Here is an 11,909-nt window from a genome sequence, read left to right as displayed (position 1 = left end):
GCGTCGCCGCGATCCAATGGGCGCGCCGGGAGGCGGGGCAGGCAGGACGAGGGGGCGGGATTTCCCGCTTGGCCTCGCGGCCGCTAGGCGCCTATCGAGAGCGGCGGAGCCAGTGAGAGAGGGCGGGTCGGGGTCAGCTGCTGTAGGCGGGCGGGTGCGGGGAGCTGTGGGCGGCCGCCGCGTCTCTGGCCGCCGCCCTCCCTCCGCCACGATGCCGGGGATCGACAAACTGCCCATCGAGGAGACGCTGGAGGACAGCCCGCAGGTGAGGCCCGGGCGGCGGGCGGCGGCGGGCGGCGAGGGAAGAAGCGGGGCTGGCGGACCCCAGGCCCGGCGCCGCCGCGGCCGCAGGTGCCCGCCCTGGCCCAGGTGGGCGCCGTCCCCCAGCGCCCCCGCCCGTCACGGGCGCCGCCCGGAGCGGCCGAGGCCAGGCCGCCCTCCGCAGGCCCTCATGGGCCTGCGTCTCTGGGCCGACGGCCCCGCGCGGGGTCTGGGACGTCGGCGGGCGGCGACCGAGCCGCCACCGCCTTGGCTCGTGGGCCGGGCCGTCACGTACGCGCGCGGGGCGCCCTTGTATTTGACAAAAGATGCTTTTTAGTTGCCGTGATGTGAGGCGATAAATCCCGATGCTGGACTTTTCTCTTCGAAAACCTCTTCGGAGAAAAATGCAGGAGGAAAAATCCTGCTAGACTGAATGATTCCTGATCAAGCTAGGGAAGGAAATGGATGGTTTTTCTTGGGGGGAGATGCTGAAATGCTGTTGATTTGCCCGTGCGGAGAGCCCTCGGCCAAGCCCGTCATGGGTCCCGGAGCCCCCTGGGCGAGTGTCGCGACCGTGAGTGTAGCCGCTGTCACTCGGGCCGTGCACGCCAAGCGTTGGACGGCGGCTTCGCGGCTTCACGACGGCTGCGCCCTCGTCGCAGACTTGGCTCTAATAAACTGATCAAAATAAAAGCCCTGTGTTTTGTGCGTTGCGGAGGATGCTAGTGCGTTTACTCTAGCTTAAGAGAGTCTAGGAGAACGTAACCATCACTTATGTTTTCAGTACTCAAGAATGAAATCGGCTATGTTAAAAACGTGTTGGTGGGGGCTATAACTTGCGTTGAGAAACTTCATCCCTAGGCCTCTTACACAATTAGGGATTTAAGACGATGTTGCTGGTTGGCCACCACTTAGAATGAAGAAAATTTTCTGAAATGTTGTTCATTTTGAACCGCAGTTGCACATGTTTCATGTGTTTTGACGGTTTAATATATGACTCCAAAACAACAGGAGGGAGGGGCTAGGTCCCCCTTTCCTGTATGACATGTCTGCCATGGATAGGGTGCCAATTTTGATAGCCAGGTTGAAGTTGGGCTCTGATTGAGGAATTGATTTGTTTTTTTCACGGCTGAAAGTTATCTTCACAGGCCAGTTGTCCGCTGGTAATGTACTCTAATCAGCCTATATTGACACGAAGAGAAACCGACTTCTTGGCTTATTTTGACTGCCAGGATAGCCAGTTCAAATGCTTAATGATTTCTGTAGTATAATTTGTTTCAGATGTTTAGCAAAAATTTTGTGTGATGTATTGGTCAGGTGCACTTTGTCATTTTACTTTTTTATTTTATAAGACTCAACAGGTTGCCTTACCTTTCTTCTCTTACCTGGCCTGGCTTTTATAGCTCATCAGGACTGCACACTGCTCAGAATAGGTTACACAGTGCCCTAGCTATGACTTATGAGGAGGGTAAATCTCTTGACTCATCTAATTTCTTGAACTTTTCACACAATAAGTTTACAAGTTGAGCGTAGTTTTTTTTTCTTTTTTTTATAAGCATGTGCCGTATTAGTATTAGTTTTATGGTAATTTTTAATGAATTAGCCATGTTGATAGTCTTTCAATTTCTAAAAGTAATACATTTGAACTAGTTAATATTTATTTGGGAAAATTAATTGGGACAGCTGGAATTTAGAAAGGGAAGACACAGGGAAATAATTCTTGGGGAAAACCTGTGGCAAGATGGAAAGCCCTGGATTTGGGATTCAGGATGTAAGGGTTTTAGTCTTTACTGCCACTTAGTACCTTCTACTTTAGGGCAAGTCACTTAACTTCTCTGAACTTCAGCTGTTATAGATAATAAATGTGTTAATCTTTGTACTTGATTATAAAAATAACACTTGTTTGCTTCAGAAAGATTAGAAGGTGCAGAAAGCACAGAGTTACCTATTGTGCACCCAGCAGCAAAGTCTGTTGACAGTTTGCTTTCTTTTTTCTAGTTTTTTTTCCTCTTACATCTTTTAGTGTTATTGAGATTATATTGTGCATAACAATTTTTATTTAGCTTTAACTACACTTATTTAGCTTAAGTATCTTCACGCAGTATTACATACTGGAAAAAAATTCAAAGGTTGCACGTTTCCTTGACTGACTTAATATAGCTGACCTGTTGTTGGACTTTTAGAGTTTTCCCAAGTTCTGCTTTTATTTATAGGGCTGAGATGAATGCTTTTGGGCATAAATTTTTGTTATCATCTGGACTATTTATGTAGGATAGAGTCCAAGAAGTTGAGTAATAAAGAGGGGGAAAATGTTTAAAGCTCCTGATGTAGATGTTTTTATTAGATTATTTGATCCTTATGAAAAGTGGCCTGCCAGTTGCTATGTAAAAAGTTAGAACCTGGGAGTCATGAAAGACTACCCTGAATTACAGTTACCCTTATTTAGTTTTAATGTACAGTAACTAAGTATTAAAATAGGGGTATATTTGCACGTCCAAATCCAGCTGATTGAACATAAACATCTTTAGAATTATCTTGCCCAAACCGTACCTTTCTGCAAAAGATATCATCTGTTGAAGTGGGAAATCTTAAGACTATATTAGATGCCTTATCCATGTTTATATATTGTTTTGAAAATCAGAAACAAAATGAAACTTTCTATTTAGTAAGAACAGATATGACCTTTAAAAAAATAATTGATTTTATATGTAAATATCTTATCAATGATTCATCCAAGCTAGAACTGTGAAGACAAACTCCAATCCCAAATTGAGGCTTTTCTTTTTGGCATAATATGAAATACTCATAGATTATGAGACATACTTGTTTTTAATTCACATTTTGACATATCTTATACTGAGATGCCCCTTACAGTTGATGTTGTTTTACTTGGAATTGCTGCAAATGTACACACTTGGTTATTTCTCCTAGTGACATGACTGGCCAAGAGTAGCCTTTCAGTGTTCAGCCAACAAATCAATTCAGCAACCACTTGGATTATCAGTCTTGGCTTTTGTCTGAAAATATTTCTTTGACAGCTGGTAAGATGAAGCAAGTGCTGCCATCAGAACTTCTGTCTGGGTATCAATAGTTTGGAAGAAAATATTGGAGATAAAAGTGGAGCGCTTCTAAGAAGTATCTGTCACCTGCTTGTGGCACAGAATAATATTGTATGTGAAAACATGGCTAGTGATGACTCATGTCAAAAACTTACAAAAGTTGAAATTTTAGGGTTATATTAAATTTATGCAACTTATTTTTTTTTTGTGTTTATATGAGAGTTATATATAAAATTCTATCAAAGGTCTGTTTCCATAAACATAAAGTAAAAACTTCAAGACATAAGAAAACCTGAATTCATAGCTTAATTGCCAGCATTGTTTTGTTTGTTATGGTAGTATATAACACTGGTGCAGCTCACAGTGGATGCCATCATAGATTCAGTGAAATGGTACCATATTGATTGCATTTTTGTAAGCTGCTAACTTTAAACAGTCATTATACAATGTTGAACTCGATATTATTAGCTTTACATAGGGAAGCTGTTTTAGCCCTGTTTGAGGCTAAGACCGTCTTTGTAATGTAAGTCCACTACACATTTTTGCATAAATGTGTTATTCCTTGAATTAGAATGATAATTTTGAAGAAAAAAAAACTAAGTGGCAAATTTTTCTTAAGAATGGCACTAGCTAAACAAGATTTCATGATGCTTTTTTTTTAATACATCTTAAAATAGCACTTGGGGAATGACAGTTGGGCATTAATTACTAAAAAGTAAAAAGATTCTGTCAGATCTAAATCTCTGGGCACGGGGAAGTAGAGGACTGAGATAAATTTCATATACTGGTAGGATGATTCTGTGCTGCTGTTTTTAAAAAACCATAGTGACTTAGCTTCCTCTTCTGAAAATAGGAAGCTAAGGAATAAGTTGATTTTTAAAAACCAACTTCTAAGGCTGAGGTATAAATTAACTATTTGTAGAATAAAAGTACAAGGTCATCTTTTAGATTTTAAGCTGTAGTTATTTCAATAATTGTTGGAATTTAAATCTTCCCCTTTCTTTGGGGTATAAAAAGGTGAACATACTTTGCCTTAATATGCTGTTTTCTTATCTCTGATCCTTTTTATTGACATTCTTAACATTTACTGACAAGTTTTTACTCTTAAAGTGAAGGTAATTTTTACACACTCATGCTTATTGTGAAAAAAAAAAGGCCTGACAATATAGAAATGTGTAAAGGAGAAGAAAAAAGTAACCCCAAATTCTGCACTTAGAAAAAACTTCATTAGCATTTTATAGGCCATGTTGGGGGGGAGAGGTACTATGGTGTTATTTTGGATTATGATGGGGAGGGGTTTGGCACTACTAGAAGAGACGGTGGAAAAAGAGAAATAATCATACTAAGTTATCCTGAAAAAAAGATATTTAAAATATTTATACATAGAATACTGTTAATTTAGTCTTGACTGATTCTGTAGATTTGTTCTTAGTTTAATTACAGTTTTTAATTTGTAAAAATATACCTTTGTTGTTCCTTCTAAGGTTTGTGTGATGTAGTTGGAAAATCTCTGTTTTAGTGAAGTGAAATTGAGAATAAAGAACCCTGACATCTTGGCATTACTATCAAAAGAGAGAAAATAGATTAAAACTCAGAATTGTTAGAGTTCTAGTATTCCTATGATTTTTCCTTCCTTTAGGAAAAAAAGATTTCCTTCCTTTAGGAAAAAAAGATTGATTTATATAATGGTTCACATAAACTGCTTTTATTTTATACAGACAAGGTCTTTACTGGGTGTATTTGAAGAAGATGCCACAGCTATTTCCAATTATATGAACCAGTTGTATCAAGCCATGCATCGGATTTATGATGCACAGGTAAAGAACTAAAGGCTGACTCAGTGCATTTATAAAATGAACGTTTAAGCCCATGAGAACAGAGATAGTGTCTGTCTTATTTACTGGTGCCTAGCCCTGTCCAAGGTGCATAGTAATAAACATTTGTTGAATGGATGAATGAGCATTAAGTATTTTGTATTACAGAGCTCACATTTCAATTACTAGTGTATAGTTTGTAGCACTACAAAAGTGAGGAAGATTGAAGCATCTGCTCCTTTTCCCTAAACACAATAAAGACTTTCTTAGTGAAACTCATTGATAGTGATCTTTGCCTAGGATTTGACTGAAAACCCCATATTGTCATCAGTACTTTCCCAAATCATGCTTTTAATCTTTTGGGATACTTCCCCCTTTCTGAGCAGAGGATTTGAAAGTAGCTAGCCTCTATCTAATTAGAAGGTAATAAAGATTAGATGTAGCTCCAGGTTACTGGGAGATGAATTTTTAAAAGGATCTGACTAGATTTTTTTGGTTGATCAGGCATAAGATTTGAGGCTCTGTTTATGTAACTTAATTATAAGCCTTAACAGCAACCTGGCTTCTATGATAAACTCTCTTTGGGATTAATTAAATGTACAAGTCTTTTTTTTTTTTACCCCCTTCTCATTTTCTTTTCTTCTGGACTCATTTTTATTATGTTCTTTAAAGTTACTGTGATATTTATTTTTTTTCTTAGTGATAGGTCTCTCAAGAATTTAATTTCTGTCCATGGAGATTAATGTGTGAAAGAAACTTTACATTTGTCATTATAGTCATAACTGAAAAAAAAAACTTTAAGGTATTTCCTTCATGTGGCTACATTGCTATATGATATGACTAGGTCGACCACATTTTGGCTGTATGTTATTAAATGCTTATCATGGTCTAGTATCGGCACCTAGAGAGGGGGATAATCAATTATTAATATAGAGGCTTAAGATTTTGCTAACATGTACAGTTTACTTCTAGTTTTAAAGCTTTAACTATTTTTATTAGCCAAAAAGAAAAAGTGCACACCTGGAACACTGCTGAATTCCTTGATGGTGTCTATTTCATGGTTTGAGTTTCCCTTTAAAGTGCTTTATTGGTAGTTCCCTTTACAGAGATTTAATGTGGGATTTAGAGAACATGTTGTACAGTATTTGTTAAGTGATAAATAAAAGTGGTGTAGGTATCTTCATTTAAAACTTATTTTTTTAATCTGTACTATTATGTTAATTCGAATGGTCATCTTTTCCCATAGAATGAATTAAGTGCAGCAACACACCTGACTTCAAAACTTTTAAAAGAATATGAAAAACAGGTACCGTATATGAAAGTTTTAAAAGTACAGTTTAAAATATGCAGTGATACAGTGTCTGTATAGATAAATGGAATTTCATATCAATAATTCTAAGCCTTTTTGAATTCACAGAAGGTAATTTTGATATGCCACTGAAGTTCCATTATGCACTTATATCTAATTTTTATGATTTAATGTTAGACACAGAGATTATCTAATTTACCTCTCTTTTTTCAAATGAAGAAACTGAGGCTTGCTCAAGGTTACACAGCTGGCTAGTGGAGGAATTCGAGCTGATTTTAAATCTTTGAATTCCTAGTATGGTGTGCATTCCTGTATACCATGTTGATTGGTCACTTAGCAAACATTTTAATTAGTGTACTAATTTTTTGAATTACATAATTTTGTTAAAATGATGTTTTTATAGCTTATTCAAAATTTTAGAAATTTTCTGAAGTTATTTAAAAATGAAAATTATAATGTCACTCACAAAAGATAGACAGCGTTGGACCTTTACCGCATCTCTGTTTTTCACTTTCCAGCGTTTTCCACTGGGGGGCGATGATGAAGTTATGAGTTCTACTTTGCAACAGTTTTCAAAAGTCATAGATGAGGTGAATGCTTGTTTTATTTTGCTTGGATAAATGATCTTGTAATTAAGTTACTCAAGTTGTTTAGCTTTTATCGGGAACTTTTATTGTTATGATTTTATGAGTAAATCTCAGTTATAAAAGATTACTATTTAAAGAAGCACCTTATTTCCCGATCTTGGTGGCTGTCTTATAAAAACAACACTTTGTCTGATTAAAGCAAATTGTTTTCAAGGAATAAACATATAGATGTGCTCTCTCTACTCTCAGGTAACATTCAGCCTTTCATAGTATTGTTTGATGTAGGCAAGGAGAGAGGAGTTAAGCTGTTAGCTATAGCTGGGCTCTTTATGGTTTCTCTGTTTTTTCACATCAAGCATTATTTTACCATTCAATTCATTAATTCTTCCTTCCCAAACAACCAATACAAACCCTTAATTTCTCTACCAGTTAGCAGAACAAATCATTAATACCTAGAAGCTAAGAGGAAGAAAGGTGGTGTGAAATGTTTGGAGAATCCATAACTATTTTCTACTAGTGCATTGAAAGCTCTTCTTTTTATGTGAACCATTAGGTAGTTCTGTCTTTTCTAGTCTCTTAACTGGAAAAGTAGTTTTTTGAAATATTTTAATAACTCATTATAACAAAATATTGTCACAGGAGATCAATATAAAGAAATATTTATAGGAAATGGAATTTTTTTATTGTTGTAAAATATGCATAACATAAAATTTACCATTAATGACATTTTGTACCTTCACAATGTCATGCAGCCACCACCAATGTTCTAGAACGTTTTCGTCATCATCCCAGAGGAAACCCTGTGCCTTCTAAGCAGTCACTCCCTCCCTCCCCTCCCCTGGCAACCACAAACCTGCTTTCTGTCTGTATGGATTTGCCTATTTTGAATATTTCATACAAATGGACTCATGCAGTTTGTGGATTTTTGCATCTGTCTTCTTTCACTTTGCATAATGTGTTCAGGGTTCATTCATGTTGTAGAAAGTATCAGAATTTCATTTTTTTGTTTTTTGTTTGTTCGTTTTTGCTGAATAAAATTCCATTGTATGTATAGCACATTTTATTTATGCATTCATTAGCTGACAGACATTTGGGTTGTTTTCCATCTTTTGGCTAATGTGAATAGTGCTGTGGTGAGCATTCATGTACAGTTTTTTTGTTTTTGTTTTTTTAAACACCAGTTTTCAGTTCTTTTGGGTATATACCCAGGAGGGAGAATTGCTAGATCATATAATAATTTTATGTTTAGCTTTTTGAGAAACTCATACTGTCTTCCACAGCTCCTGCACAACTTTACATTCCTGCCAGTAGTGTAGGAGTGCTCCACTTTCTCCACATCCTTATCAACACTTGTTATTTTCATTAATTTTTTTATTATAGCCATCTAAGTGGGTATGAAGTAGAATCTCATTGTAGTTTTGATACGCATTTTCCTGAAGGCTAATGATGTTGAGCATTTTTTCCTGTGCTTCTTGACCATTTGTATATCTTTGAAGAAGTGTCTATTCAGACCTTTGCCCATTTTTTAATTGGGTTGTCTTTTAGTACTGAGTTTAAGAGTTCTTTATTCTAAAGAATACAAGTCCTTTATCAGATATATGATTGGTAAATATTTCCTCCCATTCTGTGGGTTGCCTTTTTTTTTTTTTTTTTTTTTTTAATGTGACAAGCACTCTTTTATTCCACAATAAGTGCATAAACCAAATCCGGGCCACTTGCCCATTTCTGCCACCTCTTATAGCCTGTGCCCTCAGAGCCATTAATCAAGGGACCTAATGTATAACAGGGCAGCCACACCACTGGTTTTCAAGTTGCAGAGGGATGATGCGCTAGGACTAGGGTCTCGGCAGGGTAGGCACAATTCCCTTCGGAGTCCATTCAGTTTGATCCCTTATAAAGCCTGAACTTCTTTTAAGAGCACAGGACCAGCCCCTTAAGCCTCAGAACAGATTGTTTTCCCTCAGTCGAGATTTTCAGACAGGGATAACTAACCATTATAGGCTGGGTTGTCTTTTTACTTTCTTGATAGTATCCTCTGATGAAGTCCGGTTTACATTTTCTTTGGTTGCTTGTACTTTTGGTGTCATATCTTGACAACCATTGCCAAATCCAAGGTTATCACATGTTTTCTACTAAGAGTTTTAAGTGGAATGTTTTTGACTGTCACATAATTATGTGGTAAGATCACACAATTTTTAATGTTCCCTTATGTAAATGTATCAACACCTTTTTACTAGATTTTGTTTACTTTCCACAATGCTTGTTGAATGTCTCTTTATAGTTATTTGGCCTTTTTGGTCTTTCTTTTACCAGCTTAGCTCTTGTCATGCGGTACTTTCAACACAGCTTGCTGATGCCATGATGTTCCCCATTACCCAGTTTAAAGAAAGAGATCTGAAAGGTATTGAAGTCAAGCTTATGTTTACTTTCATTAGCTGTCAGAAGATCACTGCTTGTAAAATGTGTATTACTCTATACCTTAACCATTTCTGATTATAGCAAGTGTCACTTTTACTTTAATTAGTTGCTAAACATTTACAGGAGCTCCTGCTAGATGTTAAACTAGATACTGAGGAGTACTGATATGAATAAGATGTCACTTCCCTTGAGAAAGCACAGAGAAGGAGATGGGTAAATAGATAATTATGATACTCTGTCTCTTACAATTAGGGATGAGCAAGGTGCTGTTGGGTCTCACAGGAGGGTGTCAGAAAGGCTTCACCACAGATGTGACATGAGCATTGAACAACGAAGAAGAATTTGCCAGAAGAGACTCATTGTTCTATTAGAGGGACTAGAAAGCACAAAGTTATGGGTTATAGAAATACGTGGCTTGTTTTGAGAAATTCAGTGTGACTGCAGTGTTGGATGTGTTGGGGCATGGCAGGAGACAGTTTTTGAAATAGATTATTTGGGACTAGATTATGCTAAAGATGTTGGACTTGAGTTTATAAGCAAAGGGAAGACAGTGGAGGTCTTTAAGAAGTCAACCTATTCCATCCTTTGTTTTTAGAGGATGGATTTGATGCTAGGAGAATGGACTTGTAAGTTGTGAGAGTCCAGTGAGGTGTGACCAAGGCCTGACAGGGACAGTGGCACAGGAGATGAGTTGTTGGTGGGCTGGAGTGGTGGGAGTTAGGGGGACTGGCCCATCTAACAATCCATGTCTCAGTAGCTTGTGGTGGGTTTCTTTTTTTCCCTTTTAGGATTATTAGGTGATAAAATGACAGCTTTATAGACTTGATTCTGCTTTCTTATAATTTACAATCTCAGACAGTCATACAGACTTTTTTACACAATATGTAGATAGAATAAAAACATTGAATTAATGTATCAGTGGATGGTAAAGTATTTGAATTATACACGGAATAAAGACAAATGTATTTTAGAGATGGAATTAATATTTGTCTTGGTAATCTTCAAGAATAATTTTTTCCAAAGTCAAGAAACAAGACTTCTTTTCTCAACCTGAGGGCATTGAATATCATAATCTTGTCTATAAAGTGTTGTTTCTCATTCAGCATTAGAACTTCTTAGAGTCAGTATCAAAAAATCAGTAAGTTGGATTCTAGTACTAAATCAGAATATTTGTATATCTTAGAATTTGCAGTGGGTTTTTTTGTTTGTTTTTGTGTCATATTACAATTTGTGGCAAGTACAATTTCTGGTGGTATAACTGTTGCTAATAAACATTCCATAGGCTAGTTGAAGCACAATAACTTTTTCACTTTGAATGTTGAAGTTTGAGATATTATTTGGAGTTTTAATTATAGCTTAAATGGCAGTTACTGTTTTCTAAACAAAATTTAAGATAGTTCATAAATATGCTAAACTGAAATTATCCTTGAACTTTTCCAGAAATATTGACATTAAAGGAAGTGTTTCAGATTGCTAGTAATGGTAAGCTCTGAATACTTTGTACAGTTATTTCTTGTAATGATGCATTTCTTTATCAGCACACATCTGTGGCCAGACTTTACGTAATAATTGAAAAAAATGAACCTAATGAAAAATATAAGTGAATATTATTTAAATCATTAAGTTGTACTGTTTATGCTAGAAGAAAGATTTTAAAGGAAATTAAATCTTGTGGTTTGTTATCTTTAGTTATCTTCATAAAACCTAGAAGTGGTATATTTTCCCTTCCTTATTTTCCTGTATATTCCAGATTTTCTTTAATGAGCATTTGCTATTCTTCTACTAAAAAATACTTCAAAAAACGTTTAGTGGACTACTGTTTCCTTGGAATTAAATGTTTTTACCAATTTAATAAATAGAAACATACTTTAGGGGGAAATTTGGCCATGGGGAACGTTTGGGTCAAGTGATCACATGGTAGGGAATTCTTATTTTGCTTTAGTACATTTGTTGAAAGATGCACATGTGAAAACTATTACTATTGTAATTGTAATAGTAATAGTTAATTGTATTGCTGTTAATAGTCATTTCTGTTTTCCAGATCATGATGCTGCAATTAACAGATACAGCAGATTGTCAAAAAAAAGGGAAAATGACAAGGTGTGATACATACTTACTCCTTCAGTATCACCATTAACAACTGTTTCATTAGGTGTCTGGTTTTTCCTGTTTACAAAATGGTAGCCAGCAGTTACTTTGTATGCTTTGCTGTGTTGCCCTTAGTTTATTTTTTCCTCCTAGTTATTTCAATGCCTTTCTGTTAACTTTATTATCAGACAATTAATAATTGTCTTTTTAGACAAAATATTTTTCTGTTGATAGAATTTTATAAGTAAACGTAACTATTCCAAAAATATAATTGATGCCCAGGTGTAACATTGCCTCCTTTTGCTTTGTATTTTGATAATGTTGCATTTGTTTTGTTTTATATATGTATTCAAAAGTGTGTTCTGAGATACAG

At 36.6% G+C, this 11,909-nt stretch overlaps 1 protein-coding gene across 4 annotated transcripts in view; it reads left to right on the top strand.

Moving 5' to 3' along the window:
- Positions 1-100: 100 nt before the first annotated feature.
- APPL1 (adaptor protein, phosphotyrosine interacting with PH domain and leucine zipper 1) overlaps positions 101-11,909 on the top strand; it is a 53,813-nt gene continuing 42,004 nt past the window's right edge. The window contains exons 1-7 of one of the 4 annotated variants that reach the window (XM_057706477.1): positions 101-265; positions 5,039-5,137; positions 6,381-6,440; positions 6,962-7,033; positions 9,344-9,431; positions 10,889-10,930; positions 11,490-11,548. In XM_057706477.1, the coding sequence (XP_057562460.1) occupies positions 212-265; positions 5,039-5,137; positions 6,381-6,440; positions 6,962-7,033; positions 9,344-9,431; positions 10,889-10,930; positions 11,490-11,548 (474 nt within the window). In that variant the 5' untranslated portion in view covers positions 101-211. The remainder of the gene's footprint in view (positions 266-5,038; positions 5,138-6,380; positions 6,441-6,961; positions 7,034-9,343; positions 9,432-10,888; positions 10,931-11,489; positions 11,549-11,909) is intronic. The other 3 variants (XM_057706478.1, XM_057706475.1, XM_057706476.1) reach the window with 3 other exon arrangements.

The sequence above is a fragment of the Hippopotamus amphibius genome, chromosome 13 (genome assembly GCF_030028045.1).
Source record: "Hippopotamus amphibius kiboko isolate mHipAmp2 chromosome 13, mHipAmp2.hap2, whole genome shotgun sequence".
NCBI lineage: Eukaryota > Metazoa > Chordata > Mammalia > Artiodactyla > Hippopotamidae > Hippopotamus > Hippopotamus amphibius.
Note: the sequence above shows the minus strand (reverse complement) of the source record. Positions and strands in the feature narration are given on the sequence as shown.